This window comes from Dendrobates tinctorius, unplaced genomic scaffold (genome assembly GCF_039654945.1).
Source record: "Dendrobates tinctorius isolate UK_male_01 unplaced genomic scaffold, ASM3965494v1 ptg000014l, whole genome shotgun sequence".
Lineage (NCBI taxonomy): Eukaryota > Metazoa > Chordata > Amphibia > Anura > Dendrobatidae > Dendrobates > Dendrobates tinctorius.
In genome coordinates this window covers 7,042,289-7,069,432 of record NW_027361682.1, presented here as the reverse complement: position 1 = coordinate 7,069,432, position 27,144 = coordinate 7,042,289, and the positions used below count along the sequence as shown (strand labels likewise).

Below are 27,144 nucleotides of genomic sequence, written 5' to 3'. Positions count from 1 at the left end.
TCAGGATATGAGCTCGAGTCCCCACTGACAAACTTTAAAAATATATTTCGAGACATTTATTGAGCACAGATAAATGTTTTCTGAAACAGAGAAAGAACCATAAAAAATAATGTGGAAAAAAGTGTTTCTATGTTTCAGCATAAAGTCAGCATAAGAAAACTCTGCGTAACATACTCTAAAAATGTCAACATGTAACTCTACAAGCCAGTTACTGTATAATCTGTGACTTTCCTGCATTTAGTGGTCACTACTCACCTGTGCGGATATCTGTAAGAATCTCCTCCTTACACCGCTCATCACCCCACACATATGTCTCTGTAGTATTAATATGGGGCAGATCTTCACCCTGAAACAAATATTGTACAAAGTTACAGACAGAGGGAAAAGTCGTAAGAAATGATTGCAAAGAACAGATAAGATCAAATGACAATCAAAAATTACATGACAGCAGCAGTTGTCCCATAGCGGCTGGTCTCCTGTATAAATCCAACCTGTCGGCTCCTAATTCTAACCAGAAGTTTTCAGAACCATAAAATTGTGAGATCCAGACATCTAATGTCTATGCTCAGATTTATTCTATCATTTCCACCAAGTATAAAACGTACAGTGAATGGCCATTTCATTAGACTCCCCCTAACATTGTGCTGTATCTCCTTTGACCTTCAGAACTTCGGCAATTTATCACATCACAGATTTCATTAGGAGCTGAAACAGTTGTGCAGAAAAATTGTCCCATGCCAACAGGATAGCTTCTGGCAGTTGCTACAGGTACTGAACATCGCATTCTACCTTAATCCAGAGATGCTCTATAGAATTAACATCTGAAGTGTGATGACACTTATGGTGTCACTGGCGCTGCCTAGGGGGCGCTATCAGGGGGCACGTGAACAAGTGCAGGGAGTGCAGGAACAAGGCACGCAGTGTGCAAGGACCTGAGACTAATGCAGTGAGCACAGGACCTGGTACTAAGCAGTCACATGACTGGGGGGCGGAGTCACCACGCGTGAGTACAGGGGAAAAAAAAACAGAGCATGCAGAGTGCAGGACACAGTAAATGTGGCAAAGCAGAGCTGAGGGTCAAAAGCCAGACAAGAGTGTAGTATCTAGGGATAAGACAAAGAGTAAACAGAGACAAGCCAAGGGGTCAGATAACCAGGAGGGACTGGGCAATACAACGCAGGATGCAGAGGCAAAAGTCAGGAGACAAACGGGGTCATACACAGCAAAGCACACAAGCACAGAGGCACAATATTTATTAATGAGTAACCTGGGTCAGCAACCACAAACCGAGTTTACGGAAGTATCACCGACACCTAATCCAGGTGCTGCCAACATTAAATAGTGGCCCCAGAACCAAAGAGAGGCGGACTAAAATTAACCCTGACCTGGACGAAGGCGGAACCATCCTGTCTAGAGTCATGACATGAGGATTGTAAAAATCAGTGAAGCAAGAACAACTCACTGTTATGGTTCTGGCAGCATTCCATGAGTGTGTAACCCTAGTGATGTGGTGCATCATCCTCTACCATATGGTAAACAGCTGCCATAAATGGAAGAACTTGGTTGGGCATAATGCTTAGGTAAGTTCTAGTGTCAAAACATCCATCCGCAGGTATCAGACGATTCAGGTTGTGCCCAGAAAACATTCCCCAACCCATTAATCCACCTTACTTAGACTGAAATATTGATATCTGTCAGGAAGAGTATGTGGATTCATGCTGTCTTACCCTCCCTTCAGACCGGCGCGACAAAAATCTGGATTCATCTGACCAATGTTTTCCATTTCTCAGTAATACAATTTTTGCTCTTTTTTGACTTTCACAGCTTCTACACATCATAGGAGAGATTTCATGACACCTTCTCTCCATCTACCTGATGATCCTGAGGAACATTGAGATTTTCTTGTTTACAGTCGTGTGGTAGAAGAGGACGGGGACATCTCTCTGGTGTTGTCCACTCACTGGTTAGAACTGAAGGAAACACATACAGGGACTGAATTCATTCTTTATATAATATCACAATTATTATACACCGTGTCTATTTAGTCCTATCTATTACCTGGTGATGTGAGGGGCTGGGGAACATCAATCATGACTTCCTTGTACAGGTCTTTGTGTCCTTCTAAATACCCCCACTCCTCCATGGAGAAATAGACAGTGACATCCTGACACCTTATAGGAACCTGACACATACAATGATACAGTCATCCCCCGATCCCTTCATAACGTTAATGTATAAAGTCCCAGCATTCCCTGAAGTGTCACCTCTCCAGTCAGCAGCTCAACCATCTTGTAGGTGAGCTCTAGGATCTTCTGGACATTGAAGTTTTCATGTATCAGGCGGTGAGGTGGAGGCCCCGTGATTGGAATCTGGGTTCTTCCCCATCCCTCAGACACTTGGGAATGACTGCGCTCACAAGCTTTCTTCTTCACAACTGTGTAATCCTGGTTATGGAGAGACACATTAAAAAATCTCAATACAAACATTTCCAGAGTCCTCACCTCTCCAGTGTTGTCCATCTATCATTCCTTTAGATAAGAATGATGTAATGTGGCGTCATTAGAATCTCTCACCTCTCCAGTAAGCCGAAAGAGAATCTCTAGGCTGAGGTGTAATATCCTCTCCATCATCTTGTCCCTGTCCCTATCCAGACGTTATAGGTCGATTAGGAAAATTCTCATATATAGAATATCTCCACTGAGAGAATCTGATATTGTAGGGACCTGAATGGGGAGAAGATGACATCATTAAGATCCCATGTAACAAATCTTTGGAGTTGTTACCGGCTTCACATGATCACTACATCCAATCATGGCCCCGTGCTGCCCCCGGTATAACACAAAATCCAATTATTCCTAAATACAGAGATTAATCACATGATATCTCAGACACTGTAGACACTGACCGGGTGGGAGAAATCTAACATCCCCGGGGAACATAAGCTCCCAGCCATTGTCTGCCCCACAGAAAGGAGCAGAAAGCACATGACAGAAATGAATCACCCCCTCCTCTATTACTGCCAGGCTCTAATGTTACCGGTGTAGAAAATCGCATCATCAGTGGCCGCACACAGAGCCGCACTGCCAGGTTACATAACAGCACATCTCCAGGAACTCCCTGCTGAGCGCCACCCAGTTCGGGACTATGGGATGAAAGATGTGTGATGGGTATATGGGCACGGGACTATGGGATGGAGGATATGTATGATGGGTATATGGGCATGGGTCTATGACATGGAGGATATGTATGAAAGGTATATGGGCACTGGACTATGGGATGGAGGATGTGTGATGGGTATATGAGCACTGGACTATGGGATGGAAGAAATGTGATGGGTATATGGGCACTGGACTATGGGATGGAGAATGTGTGATGGGTATATGGGCACAGGACTATGGGATGGAGGATATGTATGATGGGTATATGGGCATGGGTCTATGACATGGAGGATATGTATGAAAGGTATATGGGCACTGGACTATGGGATGGAGGATGTGTGATGGGTATATGAGCACTGGACTATGGGATGGAAGAAGTGTGATGGGTATATGGGCACTGGACTATGGGATGGAGAATGTGTGATGGGTATATGGGCACAGGACTATGGGATGGAGGATATGTATGATGGGTATATGGGCACTGAACTATAGGATGGAGGATATGTATTTAGATTTATTTTACTCACTTATATAGCACCATTAATTCCACAGCGCTTTACATACATTATTGTATGATGGGTATATGGGTACTGGGCTATAGGATAGAGGATGTGTTATGGGTACATGGGCACTGGATTACGGGATAGAGGATGTATGATGGGTATATGGACAGGGGACTATGGGATGGAGGATGTGTGATGGGTATATGGGCACAAATTATAGGATAGAAGGATATGTATGATGGTATATGGGCATGAGACTATGGGATGGAGGATGTGTGATGGGTATATGGGCATTGGACTATTGGATGGAGGATATGTATGATAGTATATGGGCACTGGACTATGGGATGGAGGATATGTATGATGGGTATATGGACATGGGACTATGGGAAGAAAGATGTGTGATGGGTATATGGGCACTGGACTATGGGATGGAGGATATGTATGATGGGCATATGGACATGGGACTGTAGGATGGAGGATATGTATGATGGGTATATGGGCACGGTGCTCTGGGATGGAGGATGTGTGATGGGTATATGGGCACTGGACTATTGGATGGAGGATATGTATGATGGGTATATGGGCACGGGACTATGGGTTGGAGGATATGTATGATGGGTATATGGGCACTGGACTATGGGATGGATGATAGTCATTATAATTTGTTATAACTAACCACAGTTAGTTACTATGCCCGGACAACGCTGGTCTCTTCAGCTAGTAAAGAATAAGTAAAATAAGTTTCTTCAACAGAAAAAAAGCTTTTTTAACCTCTTCACGCCGCAGCCCTTTTCACGTTTGTTTTTCGCTCCCCTACTTCCAAGGAGCCATAACTTTTTTATTTTTTTTGTCAATATGGTCATTTGAGGGTTTGTTTTTGTGGGACAAGTTGTACTTTTGAACGACACCATTTTATCCAAAGTTTATTTAAGCCAAAATTGCACTCCGAAAGTCAAATAACACTCTTTCCTTTTGGATCCCTGATGTATTATGAAATGGTAGTTACTGAACACATATGGGGTATTGGCGTACTCAAGAGAAATTGCAAAACAAGTTGTGAGGTCAATTTTCTTCTCTTACTTTTGTAAAAATGCAAAACTTAAGACTAAACTAACATTTTAGTAGAATAAAAGTGCTGTGTAGCACCCAGGGCCGGACTGGGGTGTCTGGGGACCATCAGGGGAATGGACTCTAGGGGCCCACCCTACAGTTATATGCAAATATCTGTCAATCGTTATCCCCATTATAGTGGAGCTTCGGCTGTAAAACACAGGCGACTCCTGCACATCTACTGTGCGCCCGCATAACTGGATGTATAATTACAGTAGCTTACAATAATGAGGTTCTTTGGTTAAAACAAGTTATCACCGATCCATGGGCTCCACAGGAAAGATGATTACTTAGGTCCGACCATTAGAAACTGCACCGATCGGAAGAATGAGGAAGTTTTATCCCTCATAGGACACTTATCCCCATTTTAAAATGGAGCGGCAGGTGGGATATCTGACCGAAGCTCCATTCATTCTCTTTGGGGCTTCTATAAAAAAACAAGTGCAGCCATGGAGGGAATGAATGGATCAGTGATCAAGTCAGACATGCCACTCCAGTCTAATGGGGATAAAAGCTCCACATTCTGCCGATTGGGTCCACATAGTCCGCCATACAGTATTATGGGCAACCACATAGTCCGCCATACATTATTATGGGCAACCACATTGTCCGCCATACAGTATTATGGGCAACCACATAGTCCGCCATACAGTATTATGGGCACCTCATAGTCCTCCATACAGTATTATGAGCTCCCACATTGTCCGCCATACAGTATTATGGGAAACCATATAGTCCGCCATACAATATTATGGGAAACCACATAGTCCGCCATACAATATTATGAGCACCCACATAGTCCGCCATACAGTATTATGGGCACCTCATAGTCCGCAATACAGTGTTATGGGCACCACATAGTCCGCCATACAGTATTATGGGCAACCACATAGTCCGCCATACAGTATTATGGGCAACCACATAGTCTGCTATACAGTATTATGAGCACCCACATAGTCCACCATACAGTATTATGGGAAACCACATAGTCCGCAATACAGTATTTTGAGTACCCACATAGTCCGCCATACAGTATTATGAGCATCCACATAGTCCGCCATACAGTATTATGGGCACCTCATAGTCTGCCATACAGTATTATGGGCACCACATAGTCCGCCATACAGTATTATGGGCAACCACATAGTCCTCCATACAGTAATATGAGCACCCACATTGTCCACCATACAGTATTATGGGCAACCACATAGTCCGCCATACAGTATTATGGGCAACCAGATAGTCCGCTATACAGTATTATGAGCAACCACATAGTCCACCATACAGTATTATGGGCAACCACATAGTCCGCGATACAGTATTATGAGCAACCACATTGTCCGCCATACAGTAATATGGGCAACCACATAGTCAGCCATACAGTATTATGGGCAACCACATAGTCCGCCATACAGTATTATGGGCAACCACATAGTCCGCCATACAGTATTTTGGGCAACCACATTGTCCGCCATACAGTATTATGGGCAACCACATAGTCCTCCATACAGTATTATGGGCAAGCGATTTTCAAGAAAAAGTGGAGTAACCTTCAACCACAAACAAAGGTAAGGAAAAGATAAAAACAACCTTTATTATCTTACATTAAAAAAGTATCAGACATTTGTAAGTACATATATGAGGTGAAAATAGGAAAAGAGAGCAAAGTGTCACCCCCACACACAATAACACTGACAATAGGCAATGAAACCGCTAGATAATATAAGGTTATTGCAGACAGATCACCCAAGTGCACTACCTAGTTATCACTGGAATATATCCATCTACAGGACACAAAAGGTGCTCCATAAAATTAAGTGCCAATCCATAGCAACAAAATGCGGCTCCAAAAAGCTTATCAATAGATACCGGGATCAAAACCCGGTGCACATAACACCAATGTCACTTACCCATAACGGGATTACAAAGGAGGGGAGACACTTCGCCTGACCCCGATGCACGTTTCGCCACGGCTTTCTCAAGGGGAGGTGCTTGTCTTATGTCATCTACCCATATATAACTGCGGCATCCCCGGTGTTGATAATCAAAGCGGCGCATGCCCAGGGGGCCGATCGGTCTAATCGCGATGACCCGCCGCCATCGATGAGTCACACGTACGTGTGGTAAAAACACCACTGAGACGTCATAAACATGCGCGCGACCCACAGTATGATGGCCGGGGCATGGGGCACCAAAATCGGGCTCACTGCGCATGCGCACAAGATCAGCGCCATTTTAAAGAAGACTCACTGTGAGCAGTCATAATAGTGGGGTCTAACAAAAAACATATAGTACCATTCTCACTCAAAATAGAATAAAATTAGCTAAGAAGGTATGTACTAGAGGGGGAATTACAGTCATGAAAGAATATATATAATCATGATCTAAAATACCTATAATGTAATTGACCAGGACAATAAGTCCACTCCCCCATGGGAAGTATGCAAATGCGCAGTTTCAGCACTAATATACAGGAAACCATTTTTGGGAACTCACAGCAGCTATAATAATGATGTCCAGCGAAATGCAATATTAACCTGTGATCATAAATTAAATACGCATTGAAGGGAGGCTACAATGAAGAAGGTTATGTATATATATGTAGGAGATCATAATACATATACAGCCCAAAATAAACGGGGCGATATATCCCCAATCCTAGAAATAAATGCACAGGCGTACAGTTTCAACGCCATTATTAAAGGGGACCCATTACAGACCACCAATGGCAGTATTAATAGGCTCAAAACGTCATGCCAAATAATAATAACCCATCTATGATGTTTAAATTACAGATCACTGGACCTTATAATACGGCAAAACATACCCCATAATAGTACAAAACACAAAAATACATGATCATTGATATGAGTGATCACAATAGTACATGCTATTGGTATAGAGCTAACAATACAAAGTATATAGTAATAGACCGCACTAACAACACATGGATAACCGTAAACAAGTTCTTAAAAAACATTTGCATGGCTGATATAAATTCAGTAAATAGGTACAATATTATTGCACTAATCCCAAAAGACCAATAAATGTGAAACACACTCCCCCCACCTATTTCAAAATTACGTCTCTTCAGAAATTTTTTTTGTTGTTGCTTGAGAAGACTTGAAGATATTTCATTCTTCTACTTCATGGGGTATCCAGATCATCCTTACTCCAACGGGGTGCTGTCAATGTTTCAAAAAACTGGCCGCTGTACCGTCTCCAAAAAAATGGCATCCAAGAAAGTCCACTGATCCATACGCTTAAAAAGTGCACTGAAGAGCCGACCCATATACAAATATGGGTATCAAGAAGAATCCAAAATGTATGAAACTGAAAACACAAACACAAAACAAATTAAAATCACAGCAAGGACATACACACATATTACCTCAGTAACAATAGAGCAAGAGAGGTTAAAATCCAAAATAGGGAACAATCACGGAACAGATCCCAAAAAAGCATACCAATAGGTCAAAAACCCAGCGTGTATTATATTAACTGGATACCCCTGCTCATAAAAAAGGTACGAAACTATTAGTTTCGTTCAAACCGGCAGGTGCAAAAGTATCTAATGTCACGATCCACCTGCACTCATGTTGTGCAAGGATCTTTTTGACATTACCGCCACGAATGCCACAATCAATTCTGTCAATCCCACAGACCAACAGGCCCCTGGGATTGGCATTATGAAATAATTTGAAGTGTTTGGGGAGAGTTTTTAGAACAGAGATATCCTGAATGTCTTTGGATGCCATTATGTCCCTGACATGTTCTCGTACCCGGACTTTAAACTCGCGAGATGTAAGTCCAATGTAAATTTTATTACATGGACAGGTGGCATAGTATACCACATTAGATGTGTTGCATGTGATATAACTTTGTATATGAAAAGTTCTCTTCCCATCAGATGTAGTGAAGGGCGCAGTTTTATAAATATTAGGACATGCAACACATCTACCACAAGGAAAACATCCTTGTGTGCGAGTAGAACTCCTGACAGTTGGTATTCCAGGTACATAATGACTTTTCACCAAATGATCTTTTAGGTTCATACTACGTCTGGGAATTATTTGGGGCTGTCGTGGTAGACATGCTTTTAAAGTGGTGTCAGTATGTAAAATGGGCCAACATTTAGCAAAGATCTCTCGAATACGGTCCCACTGGCAGTTTGATGTAGACACAAAGCAAATAGTGTCTTTACTCTTATCTTGCCAGCCATTAGCAGAACTGACCAATAGGTCATTGCGTGAAGTCCGTTTAGCCCTCTGATACCCTTGTTTAATGCATCGGTTACTATAACCTCTAGCGCTAAACCGCTGGCCCAAATCCCTGGCCTGATGTTCAAACATTTTCTATGTAGAGCAGATACGTCGGGTTCTTAAAAATTGGCCAGTAGGAATGGCGCGAATAACCGGTGGAACATGCGCAGAAGACGCGTGTAGCAAAGGATTTACTGCTGTTTCCTTACGAAACAGATCCGTCTGGATCAGCCCATCCGGGTCGACCTTAATTAGAACATCCAGGAATTCAATGCTCGACCTGTGCCACTTGTAGGTAAATTTAAGATTAAAAGTGTTGGAATTTAACCCCTTCACCCCCAAGGGTGGTTTGCATGTTCATGACCGGGCCAATTTTTACAATTCTGACCACTGTCCCTTTATGAGGTTATAACTCTGGAACGCTTCCATGGATCCCGGGGATTCTGACATTGTTTTCTCGTGACATATTGTACTTCATGATAGTGGTAAAATTTCATTCAAATAACTTGCGTTTGTGAAAAAAATGGAAATTTGGCGAAAACTTTGAAAATTTCGCAATTTTCCAAATTTGAATTTTTATGCCCTTAAATCACAGAGATACGGCACACAAAAAAATTGATAAGTAACATTTCCCACATGTTTACTTTACATCAGCACAATTTTGGAACCAAAATATTTTTTTTTTGTTAGGAAGTTATAAGGGTTAAAAATTGACCAGCGATTTCTCATTTTTGCAACACCATTTTATTTTTACGGACCACATCACATTTGAAGCCACTTTGAGGGGTCTATATGATAGAAAATACCCAAAAGTGACACCATTCTAAAAACTGCACCCCATAAGGTGCTCAAAACCACATTCAAGAAGTTTATTATCCCTTTAGGTGCGTCACAGGAATTTTTTGAATATTTAAAAAAAAATGAACATCTAACTTTTTTTCACAAAAAAAATACTTCAGGTTCAATTTTTTTTTATTTTACCAAGGGTAACAGGAGAAATTGGACTGCAAAAGTTATTGTGCAATTTGTCCTGAGTATGCTGATACCTGATATGTTGGGGGGAACCGCTGTTTCGGCGCATGGCAGAGCTCAGAAGGGAAGGAGCGCCGTTTGACTTTTTCAATGCAAAATTGGCTGGAATTCAGATCGGACGCCATGTCACGTTTGGAGAGCCCCTGATGTACCTAAACAGTGGAAACCCCCACAAGTGACCCCATTTTGGAAACTAGACCCCCCAAGGAACTTATCTAGATATGTGGTGAGAACTTTGAACCCACAAGGGCTTCACAGACGTTTATAACGTACAGCAGTACAATTAAAAAATCATATTTTTTCCACAAAAATGATCTTTTCACCCCCAATTTTTATTTTCCCAAGGGTAACAGGACCCTAAAAGTTATTGTGCAATTTGTCCTAAGTACGCTGATACCCCACATGTGGGGGTAAACCACTATTTGGGCGCCTGGCAGAGCTCGGAAGGGAAGCAGTATATGGGCACAGGACTATGGGATGGAGGATATGTATGATGGGTATATGGGCACTGAACTATAGGATGGAGGATATGTATTTATATTTATTTTACTCACTTATATAGCACCATTAATTCCACAGCGCTTTACATACATTATTGTATGATGGGTATATGGGTACTGGGCTATAGGATAGAGGATGTGTTATGGGTACATGGGCACTGGATTACGGGATAGAGGATGTATGATGGGTATATGGACAGGGGACTATGGGATGGAGGATGTGTGATGGGTATATGGGCACAAATTATAGGATAGAAGGATATGTATGATGGTATATGGGAATGAGACTATGGGATGGAGGATGTGTGATGGGTATATGGGCATTGGACTATTGGATGGAGGATATGTATGATGGGTATATGGACATGGGACTATGGGAAGAAAGATGTGTGATGGGTATATGGGCACTGGACTATGGGATGGAGGATATGTATGATGGGCATATGGACATGGGACTGTAGGATGGAGGATATGTATGATGGGTATATGGGCACGGTGCTCTGGGATGGAGGATGTGTGATGGGTATATGGGCACGGTGCTCTGGGATGGAGGATGTGTGATGGGTATATGGGCACTTGACTATTGGATGGAGGATATGTATGATGGGTATATGGGCACGGGACTATGGGTTGGAGGATATGTATGATGGGTATATGGGCACTGGACTATGGGATGGATGATAGTCATTATAATTTGTTATAACTAACCACAGTTAGTTACTATGCCCGGACAACGCTGGTCTCTTCAGCTAGTAAAGAATAAGTAAAATAAGTTTCTTCAAGAGAAAAAAAGCTTTTTTAACCTCTTCACGCCGCAGCCCTTTTCACGTTTGTTTTTCGCTCCCCTATTTTCAAGGAGCCATAACTTTTTTATTTTTTTTGTCAATATGGTCATTTGAGGGTTTGTTTTTGTGGGACAAGTTGTACTTTTGAACGACACCATTTTATCCAAAGTTTATTTAAGCCAAAATTGCACTCCGAAAGTCAAATAACACTCTTTCCTTTTGGATCCCTGATGTATTATGAAATGGTAGTTACTGAACACATATGGGGTATTGGCGTACTCAAGAGAAATTGCAAAACAAGTTGTGAGGTCAATTTTCTTCTCTTACTTTTGTAAAAATGCAAAACTTAAGACTAAACTAACATTTTAGTAGAATAAAAGTGCTGTGTAGCACCCAGGGCCGGACTGGGGTGTCTGGGGACCATCAGGGGAATGGACTCTAGGGGCCCACCCTACAGTTATATGCAAATATCTGTCAATCGTTATCCCCATTATAGTGGAGCTTCGGCTGTAAAACACAGGCGACTCCTGCACATCTACTGTGCGCCCGCATAACTGGATGTATAATTACAGTAGCTTACAATAATGAGGTTCTTTGGTTAAAACAAGTTATCACCGATCCATGGGCTCCACAGGAAAGATGATTACTTAGGTCCGACCATTAGAAACTGCACCGATCGGAAGAATGAGGAAGTTTTATCCCTCATAGGACACTTATCCCCATTTTAAAATGGAGCGGCAGGTGGGATATCTGACCGAAGCTCCATTCATTCTCTTTGGGGCTTCTATAAAAAAACAAGTGCAGCCATGGAGGGAATGAATGGATCAGTGATCAAGTCAGACATGCCACTCCAGTCTAATGGGGATAAAAGCTCCACATTCTGCCGATTGGGTCCACATAGTCCGCCATACAGTATTATGGGCAACCACATAGTCCGCCATACATTATTATGGGCAACCACATTGTCCGCCATACAGTATTATGGGCAACCACATAGTCCGCCATACAGTATTACGGGCACCTCATAGTCCTCCATACAGTATTATGAGCTCCCACATTGTCCGCCATACAGTATTATGGGAAACCATATAGTCCGCCATACAATATTATGGGAAACCACATAGTCCGCCATACAATATTATGAGCACCCACATAGTCCGCCATACAGTATTATGGGCACCTCATAGTCCGCAATACAGTGTTATGGGCACCACATAGTCCGCCATACAGTATTATGGGCAACCACATAGTCCGCCATACAGTATTATGGGCAACCACATAGTCTGCTATACAGTATTATGAGCACCCACATAGTCCACCATACAGTATTATGGGAAACCACATAGTCCGCAATACAGTATTTTGAGCACCCACATAGTCCGCCATACAGTATTATGGGCACCTCATAGTCTGCCATACAGTATTATGGGCACCACATAGTCCGCCATACAGTATTATGGGCAACCACATAGTCCTCCATACAGTAATATGAGCACCCACATTGTCCACCATACAGTATTATGGGCAACCACATAGTCCGCCATACAGTATTATGGGCAACCAGATAGTCCGCGATACAGTATTATGAGCAACCACATTGTCCGCCATACAGTAATATGGGCAACCACATAGTCAGCCATACAGTATTATGGGCAACCACATAGTCCGCCATACAGTATTATGGGCAACCACATAGTCCGCCATACAGTATTTTGGGCAACCACATTGTCCGCCATACAGTATTATGGGCAACCACATAGTCCTCCATACAGTATTATGGGCAAGCGATTTTCAAGAAAAAGTGGAGTAACCTTCAACCACAAACAAAGGTAAGGAAAAGAAAAAAACAACCTTTATTATCTTACATTAAAAAAGTATCAGACATTTGTAAGTACATATATGAGGTGAAAATAGGAAAAGAGAGCAAAGTGTCACCCCCACACACAATAACACCAACAATAGGCAATGAAACCGCTAGATAATATAAGGTTATTGCAGACAGATCACCCAAGTGCACTACCTAGTTATCACTGGAATATATCCATCTACAGGACACAAAAGGTGCTCCATAAAATTAAGTGCCAATCCATAGCAACAAAATGCGGCTCCAAAAAGCTTATCAATAGATACCGGGATCAAAACCCGGTGCACATAACACCAATGTCACTTACCCATAACGGGATTACAAAGGAGGGGAGACACTTCGCCTGACCCCGATGCACGTTTCGCCACAGCTTTCTCAAGGGGAGGTGCTTGTCTTATGTCATCTACCCATATATAACTGCGGCATCCCCGGTGTTGATAATCAAAGCGGCGCATGCCCAGGGGGCCGATCGGTCTAATCGCGATGACCCGCCGCCATCGATGAGTCACACGTACGTGTGGTAAAAACACCACTGAGACGTCATAAACATGTGCGCGACCCACAGTATGATGGCCGGGGCATGGGGCACCAAAATCGGGCTCACTGCGCATGTGCACAAGATCAGCGCCATTTTAAAGAAGACTCACTGTGAGCAGTCATAATAGTGGGGTCTAACAAAAAACATATAGTACCATTCTCACTCAAAATAGAATAAAATTAGCTAAGAAGGTATGTACTAGAGGGGGAATTACAGTCATGAAAGAATATATATAATCATGATCTAAAATACCTATAATGTAATTGACCAGGACAATAAGTCCACTCCCCCATGGGAAGTATGCAAATGCGCAGTTTCAGCACTAATATACAGGAAACCATTTTTGGGAACTCACAGCAGCTATAATAATGATGTCCAGCGAAATGCAATATTAACCTGTGATCATAAATTAAATACGCATTGAAGGGAGGCTACAATGAAGAAGGTTATGTATATATATGTAGGAGATCATAATACATATACAGCCCAAAATAAACGGGGCGATATATCCCCAATCCTAGAAATAAATGCACAGGCGTACAGTTTCAACGCCATTATTAAAGGGGACCCATTACAGACCACCAATGGCAGTATTAATAGGCTCAAAACGTCATGCCAAATAATAATAACCCATCTATGATGTTTAAATTACAGATCACTGGACCTTATAATACGGCAAAACATACCCCATAATAGTACAAAACACAAAAATACATGATCATTGATATGAGTGATCACAATAGTACATGCTATTGGTATAGAGCTAACAATACAAAGTATATAGTAATAGACCGCACTAACAACACATGGATAACCGTAAACAAGTTCTTAAAAAACATTTGCATGGCTGATATAAATTCAGTAAATAGGTACAATATTATTGCACTAATCCCAAAAGACCAATAAATGTGAAACACACTCCCCCCACCTATTTCAAAATTACGTCTCTTCAGAAATTTTTTTTGTTGTTGCTTGAGAAGACTTGAAGATATTTCATTCTTCTACTTCATGGGGTATCCAGATCATCCTTACTCCAACGGGGTGCTGTCAATGTTTCAAAAAACTGGCCGCTGTACCGTCTCCAAAAAAATGGCATCCAAGAAAGTCCACTGATCCATACGCTTAAAAAGTGCACTGAAGAGCCGACCCATATACAAATATGGGTATCAAGAAGAATCCAAAATGTATGAAACTGAAAACACAAACACAAAACAAATTAAAATCACAGCAAGGACATACACACATATTACCTCAGTAACAATAGAGCAAGAGAGGTTAAAATCCAAAATAGGGAACAATCACGGAACAGATCCCAAAAAAGCATACCAATAGGTCAAAAACCCAGCGTGTATTATATTAACTGGATACCCCTGCTCATAAAAAAGGTACGAAACTATTAGTTTCGTTCAAACCGGCAGGTGCCAAAGTATCTAATGTCACGATCCACCTGCACTCATGTTGTGCAAGGATCTTTTTGACATTACCGCCACGAATGCCACAATCAATTCTGTCAATCCCACAGACCAACAGGCCCCTGGGATTGGCATTATGAAATAATTTGAAGTGTTTGGGGAGAGTTTTTAGAACAGAGATATCCTGAATGTCTTTGGATGCCATTATGTCCCTGACATGTTCTCGTACCCGGACTTTAAACTCGCGAGATGTAAGTCCAATGTAAATTTTATTACATGGACAGGTGGCATAGTATACCACATTAGATGTGTTGCATGTGATATAACTTTGTATATGAAAAGTTCTCTTCCCATCAGATGTAGTGAAGGGCGCAGTTTTATAAATATTAGGACATGCAACACATCTACCACAAGGAAAACATCCTTGTGTGCGAGTAGAACTCCTGACAGTTGGTATTCCAGGTACATAATGACTTTTCACCAAATGATCTTTTAGGTTCATACTACGTCTGGGAATTATTTGGGGCTGTCGTGGTAGACATGCTTTTAAAGTGGTGTCAGTATGTAAAATGGGCCAACATTTAGCAAAGATCTCTCGAATACGGTCCCACTGGCAGTTTGATGTAGACACAAAGCAAATAGTGTCTTTACTCTTATCTTGCCAGCCATTAGCAGAACTGACCAATAGGTCATTGCGTGAAGTCCGTTTAGCCCTCTGATACCCTTGTTTAATGCATCGGTTACTATAACCTCTAGCGCTAAACCGCTGGCCCAAATCCCTGGCCTGATGTTCAAACATTTTCTATGTAGAGCAGATACGTCGGGTTCTTAAAAATTGGCCAGTAGGAATGGCGCGAATAACCGGTGGAACATGCGCAGAAGACGCGTGTAGCAAAGGATTTACTGCTGTTTCCTTACGAAACAGATCCGTCTGGATCAGCCCATCCGGGTCGACCTTAATTAGAACATCCAGGAATTCAATGTTCGACCTGTGCCACTTGTAGGTAAATTTAAGATTAAAAGTGTTGGAATTTAACCCCTTCACCCCCAAGGGTGGTTTGCATGTTCATGACCGGGCCAATTTTTACAATTCTGACCACTGTCCCTTTATGAGGTTATAACTCTGGAACGCTTCCATGGATCCCGGGGATTCTGACATTGTTTTCTCGTGACATATTGTACTTCATGATAGTGGTAAAATTTCATTCAAATAACTTGCGTTTGTGAAAAAAATGGAAATTTGGCGAAAACTTTGAAAATTTCGCAATTTTCCAAATTTGAATTTTTATGCCCTTAAATCACAGAGATACGGCACACAAAAAAATTGATAAGTAACATTTCCCACATGTTTACTTTACATCAGCACAATTTTGGAACCAAAATTTTTTTTTTTGTTAGGCAGTTATAAGGGTTAAAAATTGACCAGCGATTTCTCATTTTTGCAACACCATTTTATTTTTACGGACCACATCACATTTGAAGCCACTTTGAGGGGTCTATATCATAGAAAATACCCAAAAGTGACACCATTCTAAAAACTGCACCCCTTAAGGTGCTCAAAACCACATTCAAGAAGTTTATTATCCCTTTAGGTGCGTCACAGGAATTTTTTGAATATTTAAAAAAAAATGAACATCTAACTTTTTTTCACAAAAAAAATACTTCAGGTTCAATTTTTTTTTATTTTACCAAGGGTAACAGGAGAAATTGGACTGCAAAAGTTATTGTGCAATTTGTCCTGAGTATGCTGATACCTGATATGTTGGGGGGAACCGCTGTTTCGGCGCATGGCAGAGCTCAGAAGGGAAGGAGCGCCGTTTGACTTTTTCAATGCAAAATTGGCTGGAATTCAGATCGGACGCCATGTCACGTTTGGAGAGCCCCTGATGTACCTAAACAGTGGAAACCCCCACAAGTGACCCCATTTTGGAAACTAGACCCCCCAAGGAACTTATCTAGATATGTGGTGAGAACTTTGAACCCACAAGGGCTTCACAGACGTTTATAACGTACAGCAGTACAATTAAAAAATCATATTTTTTCCACAAAAATGATCTTTTCACCCCCAATTTTTATTTTCCCAAGGGTAACAGGACCCTAAAAGTTATTGTGCAATTTGTCCTAAGTACGCTGATACCCCACATGTGGGGGTAAACCACTATTTGGGCGCCAGGCAGAGCTCGGAAGGGAAGCAGCGCCATCTGACGTTTTTGGCTGGAATTGAGATCGGACACCATGTTGCGATTGGAAAATCCCTGATGAACCAAAACAGTGGAAACCCCCCACAAATGACACCATTTTGGAAATAGATCCCCCAAGGAACTTATCTAGATGTGTGGTGAGCACTTTGAACCCCCCAGTGCTTCACAGAAGTTTATAACGCCCGGGCGTGAAAATAAAAAATTCGTATTTTTTCCACAAACATGATCTTTTAGTCACCAATTTTTTTTATTTTCCCAAGGGTACCAGGAGAAACTGGACCCCAAAAGTTGTTTTCCAATATGTCCTGAGTATGCTGATACCCCATATGTGGGAGAAAACTACTGTATGCGCACATCTCGGGGCTCGGAAGGGAAGTAGTGATGTTTTGGAATGCAGACTTTGATAGAATGGTCTGCGGGTGTCATGTTGCCTTTGGAGAGCCCCTAATGTACCTAAACAGTGGAAAACCCCCACAAATGACCCCCTTTTGGAAACTAGACCCCCTAAAGAACTTATCTAGATGTGTGGTGAGCACTTTGAACCCCCAAGGGCTTTACAGAAGTTTATAATGCCAGGGCATGAAAATAAAAAAATCGTATTTTTTCCACAAACATAATCAATTAGTCCCCAATGTTTTTATTTTCCCAAGGGTAACAGGAGAAATTGAACCCCAAAAGTTGTTGTCCAATTTGTCCTGAGTACGCTGACACCCCATATGTGGGAGAAAACTACAGTATGGGCACACGTCGGGGCTCGGAAGGGAAGTAGTGATGTTTAGGAATGCAGACTTTGATGGAATGGTCTGCGGGTGTCATGTGCGTTTGGAGAGCCCCTGATGTACCTAAACTATTGAAACTCCCCACAAGTGTCCCCATTTTGGACACTAGACCCCCCATGGAACTTATCTAGATGTGTGTTGAGCACTTTGAACCCCCAAGTGCTTCACAGAAGTTTATAATGCCCAGGCGTGAAAATAAAAAAATCATTTTTTTTCCACAAAAATGATATTTTTGCCCCAATTTTTTATTTTCCTAAGGGTAACAGGAGAAATTGGACCCCAAAAGTTATTTTGCAATTTGTCCTGAGTAGGCTGATACCCCATATGTGGGGGTAAAGCATTGTTTGGGCACATGGCAGAGCTTGGAAGGGAAGGAGCACCATTTGTCTTTTTCAACTCAGAATTGGCTGGAATTGAGATCAGACGCCATGTTGCATTTGGAGAGCACCTGATGTGCCCAAACAGTGGAAACCCCCAATTCTAACTCCAACCCTAACCCCAACACACCCCTAACCCTAATCTGAGCCCTAACCCTAGCCCTAGCCCTGGCCCTAACCCTAGCCCTAACCCTAACAGGAAAATGGAAATAAATACATTTTCTTTTAATTTTATTATTTTTCCCTAACTAAGGGGGTGATAACGGGGGGTTTGATTTACTATTTATAGCGGGTTTTTATGTTTGGCAGCTGTCATATGCTAAAAGACACTTTTTATTGTAAAAATAGTTTTTGCATAGTTTTTCCTTATTTTGATCCACCGAGTCATGTGAGGTCTAATTTTTTGCGGGACGAGTTGACATTTTTATTGGTACCATTTTCGGGCACGTGACATTTTTTGATCGCTTTTTATTCCGATTTTTGGGACGCAGAATGAACAAAAGCCAGCGTTTCATGAATTTCTTTTTGGGGGGGTGCGTTTACACCGTTCCGCGTGCGGTAAAATTGATAAAGCGGTTTTATTCTTCGGGTCGGTACGGTTACAGCGATACCTCATTTAGGTCGTTTTTTTGTTTTGTCGGTTTTATGCAATGAAAACTATTTTATATAAAAAAATAATTATTTTTGCATTGCTTTATTCTGCGAGCTATAACTTGTTTATTTTTTCGCTGATGATGCTGTATGGCAGCTCGTTTTTTGCGGGACAAGATGACGTTTTCAGCGGTACCATGGATATTTATATGTGTCTTTTTGATCGCGCGTTATTGCACTTTTTGTTTGGTGGTATGATAATAAATCATTATTTTTTGCTTCGTTTTTTATTTTTTAAGGGGTTCGCTATAGGGATTAACTAATGGGACAGTTTTATAAGGCAGGTCGTTACGGACGCGGCGATACCTAATATGTGTACTTTTATTGTTTTTTTTTTATTTCCAAAAAATGGATTTATTGGAATTTTTTTTTTTTTCTAATTTGGCGATTTTTTAAAAATTATTTTAACACTTTTTTTTAACTTTATTACATAGTCCCAGGTGGGACATCACTGTCCTGTGACAGATCGCTGATCTGTCACATCACAGATCACTGTGACAGATCAGCGATCTGTCACAGGCACTGCTGCAGACTTCCTCATGCCTGCGCTTTGCAGGCACTGAGGAAGTCAGCTCCCTGCAGGCCCCCAAAGGCCCCCGTCGCCATCTTGGATTCGGGGGCCTGCAGGGAAGGAGCCCCCCGCAGCAGCGCTGCACATTGCACTGCCGTGGGGGGCTCAGGGAAGCACGGAGGGAGCCCCCTCCCTGCCGATGCTTCCCTTTAACCCCCGGTACACCGCGATAATGTTTGATTGCTGTGTGCAAGGGGTTAACGTGTCAGGGGCGGTCCGTGACCGCCCCTGACACATTGTGCCCGGTGTCAGCTGTGATAATCAGCTGACACCCGGCCGCGATCAGCGGCGCTCTCCACGTGGGTGCCGCTGATCACGCTAGACGTTCTATCCCATCCATGGGCATAGGGGCCCGAGTCCCATGGACGGGATAGTACGTCTGATGTCAGAAAGGGGTTAAGTGGCACATAAACTCCTGGAGTCCAGATGATGACCCTTGCCAAATGACGAAGACATCATCAATATAACGGTGCCAGCACTGCACATGGTCAGCCCGTCCCCTAGAAAAACCTGCCTCTCCCAGAAACCAATAAACAGGTTAGCGTAATACGGTGCGCAGGCCGCACCCATGGCAGTGCCGCGCTTCTGCAAAAAAAAAAACGGTCTTTAAAAACAAAATAATTGTGATACAAAACAAATTCCAGGAGTTCCACAAGGAATTCGCACCAGTGGCCATCCCGACTCGTCATCTCCAGATAAAAATGTACTGCTGCCAGTCCATCCACATGGTTGATGGATGTGTACAGAGATTCTATGTCAATGGCCACAAGGATCATGTCATCCTCCAGGGTGATCCCATTGATTTTGTTCAACAAATCAGTGGTATCCCTGACATAGGAGGGCAATGTCTCGGCAATAGGTTTCAAATAATAATCAATAAATTTGCATGTCATATCACACAGCCCCCCTATGCCAGCAACAATGGGATGACCCGGGGGGATTGACCGGATCCTTGTGGACCTTGGGCAGCAAATAAAAGGTTGGTACCCTTGGATTCCTAGTCATAAGTCCATCAAGATTTTTTTGGGGAATTAAACCCGCCTCAAATGCACTATACAAAATCTTTTCCAAAGACTGAGTAAATACCGCAGTAGGATTGTTGGCTAGCTGCTGATATGTTTTCTTGTTTTTCAGCTGCCTAAAGGCTTCCTTTTCATACTTTTCAATGGACCAGATCACAACATTTCCACCCTTATCTGCTGCCTTAATTACCACATCATTAATTTGTTGTAGCTCTTTTAATGCTTTCCTCTGCTTAGGTGACAGATTGTCCCTATAGATATTGGTAGGGATCTTTTTAAATTCCTCAATCACCATTTTGCAGAATATCTCAACCTGAAGGCATACAGACAGGGCAGGAAAAGTCGTAGATCTGGGCATCACACTCTCGGGAAACATACCTGTAGTTTCGGCCTGTTGCTCTCTTAAAAGGTCCTCAAGGGCCAAAAGTGCTTGGTGCTCAATAACATCATCCAAATTTGTGTGCGACCGACGTGCATTATGCAACTTGGTGAGTATTAATTGCTGACAAAAAAGATGTATATCTTTTACGGCTGTAAAGAAATTAAAGTCGTTACTAGGCGCAAAAGACAAGCCCAAACTCAGGAGGTCACGTTGATCATCAGAAATAATATGATTTGAAAGATTTATTACCTCCGTGGTTTTGGGCTTGGATTTAACATAAGAGGGTGATGAATTCACCTTCCTCCTCCCTGCATGCCGACTTCTGGTATTGCGTGTACTTCTACTATGCGTGTTTTTATCCTTAGTACTCGCTTCAAATTTTGATTTCTGTCTTGAATCTTCAACTGAGGTAAAAGAGGACATAGATTCGGACCTGGCAACAGATGGTGACCGGTCGCGTTTAGGTGTCGCCTTCCACCTGTACACTCTATTGTCCTGAAAATCAAGAATATCCCTCTGGAATATTTTAGATTTATTTGTACAAATATCTTGTTCCCAATTAACAAAATCTCCATCTAATTCCTCCTGGAGTTTGATAAGGGCTTCGGAGGAAAGGTTCTTTTTTAATTCAGATTGAAGGGTCTCAATCTCAGTCTCAAGTGTACTTAGTTTGGCACTATCAAGTTTAATTAGTAGCTCCATACATTCCTTGGAGGATCTTGTAGAGATCGTTTCCCAGTTTTCTCTATAGGAAACGTCATCTACAGGGAAGGCGGGGAACAATTGAATACACAATCCCCTAGGTATCAACCCTTTACTGAGATATTTTTCCAAAAATGCTCTCTTCCACCATGACTTTGTTCTTTTTAATAAAAGACTTTTTAAATGTGTAGTCTGTTCCTTAGTGTCCTTTAACTGTGAATCTAAAACCACCGGAGATTATTCCTTAAACACCTCATTAAGCCACGTCAGCCAAGATTGGTCGCTGGCACGAAAGTCCATCTGTTTTGAATCGCCAGCTGTGAATAACACAGTAAATAACAATATTGAGAAAAAATTCAAAACCTTCATAATTATCATACGTGGCCAGGAACCAGTTTAACAAAAACAATAGTAGTTCCCCCACCAGCCATAAGGACTAATTTAATAATAGTGGAGTACTCCCAATAGCATGCGATTTTCAAGAAAAAGTGGAGTAACCATCAACCACAAACAAAGGTAAGGAAAAGATAAAAACAACCTTTATTATCTTACATTAAAAAAGTATCAGACATTTGTAAGTACATATATGAGGTGAAAATAGGAAAAAAGCATTCCAGAGAGCAAAGTGTCACCCCCACACATAATAACACTGACAATAGGCAATGAAACGAATAGGTAATATAAGGTTATTGCAGACAGATTACCCAAGTGCACTATCTAGTTATCACAGGAATATATCCATCTACAGGACACAAAAGGTGCTCCATAAAATTAAGTGCCAATCCATAGCAACAAAATGCGGCTCCAAAAAGCTTCTCAATAGATACTGGGATCAAAACCCGGTGCACATAACGCCAATGTCACTTACCCATAACGGGATTACAAAGGAGGGGAGACACTTCGCCCGACCCAGAAGCGCGTTTCGCCACGGCTTTCTCAAGGGGAGGTGCTTGTCTTATGTCATCTACCCATATATAACTGCGGCATCCCCGGTGTTGATAATCAAAGCGGCGCATGCCCAGTGGGGCCGATTGGTCTAATTGCGATGACCCGACGCCATCGATGAGTCACACGCAGCACAGAAAGGGAAAAGGCACATCCTGTTCAGAATCAGACGCCTGGGCAGGAAGTATGCTGTGGACAGTAGCCAGCTGTGGGGATAAGTCTGCGGATGGCATTAAGGGGCTCCAGGTGAAGAATACTGTGAACGGGCACCAGCTTAAAGGAATCATCCCCAGGAAGGATTTGTGGTCTAAGACCGGGACAGGAGAATCTGAGATGGCATTCCCAGCACCTTTCCCCCTTGGAACTGGACAAGGGGCTGACAAAGAGCTGGTGAAACTGAAGGTACAGATGGGACATGGACTGTCAAAAGGATTGCCCGTGTGGCAGAAGAAGTGAAAGTACAGGAAACGTTGCCCTGTGTGAACTGTGCTGCTGATGTGATGGATGCCTTGTTGTTTAGTAAAGTTCAACTGTTGAAAAACAACTGTAACTTTGTGGTGTTTCAAGGAACCTAGGAGCAAGAAGCTGAAGTAACAGAGGTAACCAACTGTATAGCAGTACCAGGACTTTATCTTTTCATGTACAAGGTGCCAGGGTGCTCAATGACTGTTGCTTAATGGACTCGCCCACAACTACCACCCTGTGCCACCTTGTTCCACTTTTACAATCTGACCCATTGTGTGAATAAGAAGGGTTCTGTTTTCAGTTATGTGATGGCAACCATTTTGGAAAACCTTTTAACCCTTTAATGACAGGCAATACTCCTTTTAATGATGGCAATGCGCTGAGAAATAAGGGTATAGCACTCCCCAGCGTGGGAAAACCTCCAGGGTCTGAGCTAAAACATGATCATGGCTGGTTTTTACTGTCCTCATCAAATAAAGGTGATCACATTAAAAAAAAGTCTGATTTAAAATTAATTTCTCTCTCCTCTGATATGATCTAACAAAATGGGGCCATCCCCCAGTCCCTCCTGCTTCGTCCCCTGCCCTCAGCATCATTTTCATGGAAAAAGATGGTGGTCGCATGCACAAAAATGGTTTTATAAATTTCGTTGGAAACTGAGAAATCGCTGGTCAACTTTTAACCTTTCTAACTTCCTAACTAAAAAAAATTGTTTCCAAAATTGTGCTGATGTAAAAGTAGGCATGTGAGGCATGTTATTTATTAACTACTTTGTGTAACATAAGACACAAAAACGCATGGGCCATGCACACAGCAAACAAGTCTGTATGACAGTGTTCACACCACCAAAAGACTAAAGTACAAAAAAACACTAAGCCACTCTACCAAACGTCAAGGTATACCCATCCTAGAGCAGTCCTAACTGATGTATTTAAAAGTCTGATCATGTGTATAGTACCTGTATAAGTAGGATTCCAGCAGGCAACATCCGATGTGGACACGCTATGGAAGACGGCTTTTGTGTGCATGGCCCATAAGGGAGGGGTGGAACCTCCCCAAACTTGCAAAAGCAAGAAACCAATTAGACACAAAAACCCATGGGCCATGCACACAGCAAACAAGTCTGTAGGACAGTGTTCACACCACCAAAAGACTGAAGCACAGAAAAACACAGTAAAACAAACGTAAAAATACTCTGTTGTAAAAAAGTAACAGTAAACATCAAGTGCTAGTAAAAAGATGATAACAAAACAGGGTATTTGGTTGATACGTTTTTTTGCAAAAAAATGTATACTAAGCTGCTCTACCAAATGACAAGGTATACCCATCTTAGGGCAGTTCTAACTGATGTATTTAAAAGCCTGACCAGGTGTATAGTCCCTGTATAAGCAGGATTCAAGCAGGCAACGTCCGATGTGGACACGCTATGGAAGACGTAACATAACTCTGATTTAAGGGCACAAACATTAAAAGTTTGAAAATTACCAAATTTTGAATATTGTTGCCAAATTTCATTTTTTTAACTAAATAAATGCAAGTCATATCAAAGAAATTTTAACACTATCATGAAGCACGCAAAAAAACAGTTTGGGAATCAGTAGGATCTGTTGAGATATTACCTCACTTTATGAGGTCAATTTGTCCACTTGTAGTGTAAACATATATTCCCATAAAAGCATAAAACTTTATTAGAGAATTCTTAATTATGCAAATTGTCTCTTCAGAGAGGAAGAGGACTAGAACTCTAGTGCCACCGATTGGAAGTAGCAATCCTAGAAGTAAATGTTGACCCTTTAACGAGCCTTGTTACATGACTTAGGATAAAAGCCAGGCCAGATTCTCAATTTGCAGACACTGTGTTTCGGGATACTGCCCCTCGTCAGTGCAAAGTGTGAGATCTGGTTTGGCTGTGTGAGAGGCGTCTGATCGATATCCAAGAAGTATCATTTCTCCTTGCGGAGAATGACATGCTAAGCATTTCGAGGTGAGGAGACTTAAAGCCGCAATGCTTCTCTGGGAAATATGCTAATTATGCAAATTGTCTTTTCAGAGAGGAAGAGGACTAGAACTCTAGTGCCACCTATTGGAGGTAGCAATCCTAGAAATCAATGTTGACCCTTTAACGAGCCTTGTTACAGGATAAAAGCCTAAGTCATGCACTGATGAGGGGCAGTACCCCAAAACACAGTATTTGCAAATTGAGAATCTGGCCTGGCTTTTATCCTAAGTCATGTAACAAGGCTCGTTAAAGGGTTGATGTCCATTGACTTTTAGGATTGCTACTTCCAATCGGCAGCACTAGAGTTCTAGTCCTCTTCCTCTCTGAAGAGACAATTTGCATAATTAGCATATTTCCCAGAGAAGCATTGCGGCTTTAAGTCTCCTCACCTTGACAATGCCCTACTATCCCTGCCTGACTGTGAAGGTAGGCGTCCTATAAAGAGACAGCTTTCTGGTGCCTAACTCCGCGACGGCTGTCCCAAACTTTCCTTATGATGCAGAAAACAATAAGCGATAAAAAGAGATGAAAGGATAGAAATTAGAGACTACTTGATTAATAGGCTAAAAAGGACCTCAGGTTAGTATAATATAGTAATGCTCTTATGTGTCAAAAAATAGATCTTTCCCTGTCAACAATGACATAATTTGTCAAAAAAACCTTTATAAACAAAGGTATGTAGCTCTAAAAATACAGCGTAATTCTGGAAAGAGCCAACAATAGGGTTAGGATCACACAGCATAAATTATTCATATAATCATAAATATGGCCATATATCCAGAGCCAAGCTAATAATAGATAAGACTCATAGTATGATTAGAATCCAAAATCAGTGGGGGTTAGTCCCAATACAAAGATCAGCTCTAGCTTCTCATAGATTAAAGGTAAGTAGCTCTAACAAAATAACATGATTCAAAAGAGAGCCAACAGTAGGGTTATGATAATATCGCATGAGATATCCCTATACCCAAAGAAATGGCCACATATAGAGAGCAAAACTAGCAAGATTCACAGCATGATTAGTCAGAAAACAAGCATGGGGTTAGCCCAAACTTAGCTCTAGCCTCGACGCGTTTCCCCTTCCATGCGGTTCATTAGGAGGCCCGATAGGAACCTAGCTGTGCCATAGATGTGAGGTGTCCAGATCATCGTGGAAACGTAGCCTTACGGGGTGGTGCTCATATCAATCTGGCTATGACAACCATAGAGGTCTGCTGGAGACCTCTGGAGACCTCTGGTTGTCATGCCAACCCATCGGTGACCCGCGATCATGTGACAGGGTCACCGATGAGCAGGACTAGTGACTCGATTACAGTAAGCGCGAGTTTAATGCTGCTGTCAGAAATTTACAGTGGCATTTAACTAACAGCAGATCGAGACTCCAGCCGAGGCTGTTGTGGGCACACGTCAGCTGTCATGTGCCCGAAATGGTGCGAGCTCAGCGGGGGGAGAGGGAGTCAAGGGGAGTTTGACATTGGAGTACTATTACACCCGATGTTGGAAAGGGGCTAATGTCCCCTGACAGTGACAACATGGAGCGGGCGATGGCCATAATGGAGACTGTAGAGTAACAGAGCAGCGAGCGCCGTCAGGAGGGAAGTGACTCAATGTAATCCAACACAGACAGAGACCCTGATATAGCGACACAGGCGGGGTCGCAGCACTGAGGGGGTTAATGTCCCCAGTAATGGGGAATCTCCAGCACCTACCTCCACCTGCAGAGCCGCACACCACATATATGGCTGTTCTGTGTGCACAGGACCTGGGATGAGGTCACAGGAGGGGAGGAGTCAGGGGTCACATGATCAGGGCCTCAGTGTGTGTGCAGGACTCTGCTGTGCTGGTTGTCATGTGTGGGGTCTGGAGTAGTGATAAGTGAACGC

The 27,144-nt window shown here is 42.3% G+C and overlaps 1 protein-coding gene across 1 annotated transcript; it reads right to left on the bottom strand.

Moving 5' to 3' along the window:
- On the bottom strand, positions 1 to 27,144 carry LOC141070647 (uncharacterized). The gene is made up of 9 exons (XM_073559569.1): positions 26,971 to 27,144; positions 14,684 to 14,947; positions 7,844 to 8,107; positions 2,574 to 2,723; positions 2,265 to 2,444; positions 2,059 to 2,182; positions 1,873 to 1,970; positions 256 to 346; positions 1 to 80 (listed from the first exon to the last, which is right to left on the bottom strand). The coding sequence occupies exons 4-9, from the start codon at positions 2,628 to 2,630 to the stop codon at positions 1 to 3; spliced, it is 630 nt and encodes a 209-aa protein (XP_073415670.1). The 5' UTR covers positions 2,631 to 2,723; positions 7,844 to 8,107; positions 14,684 to 14,947; positions 26,971 to 27,144.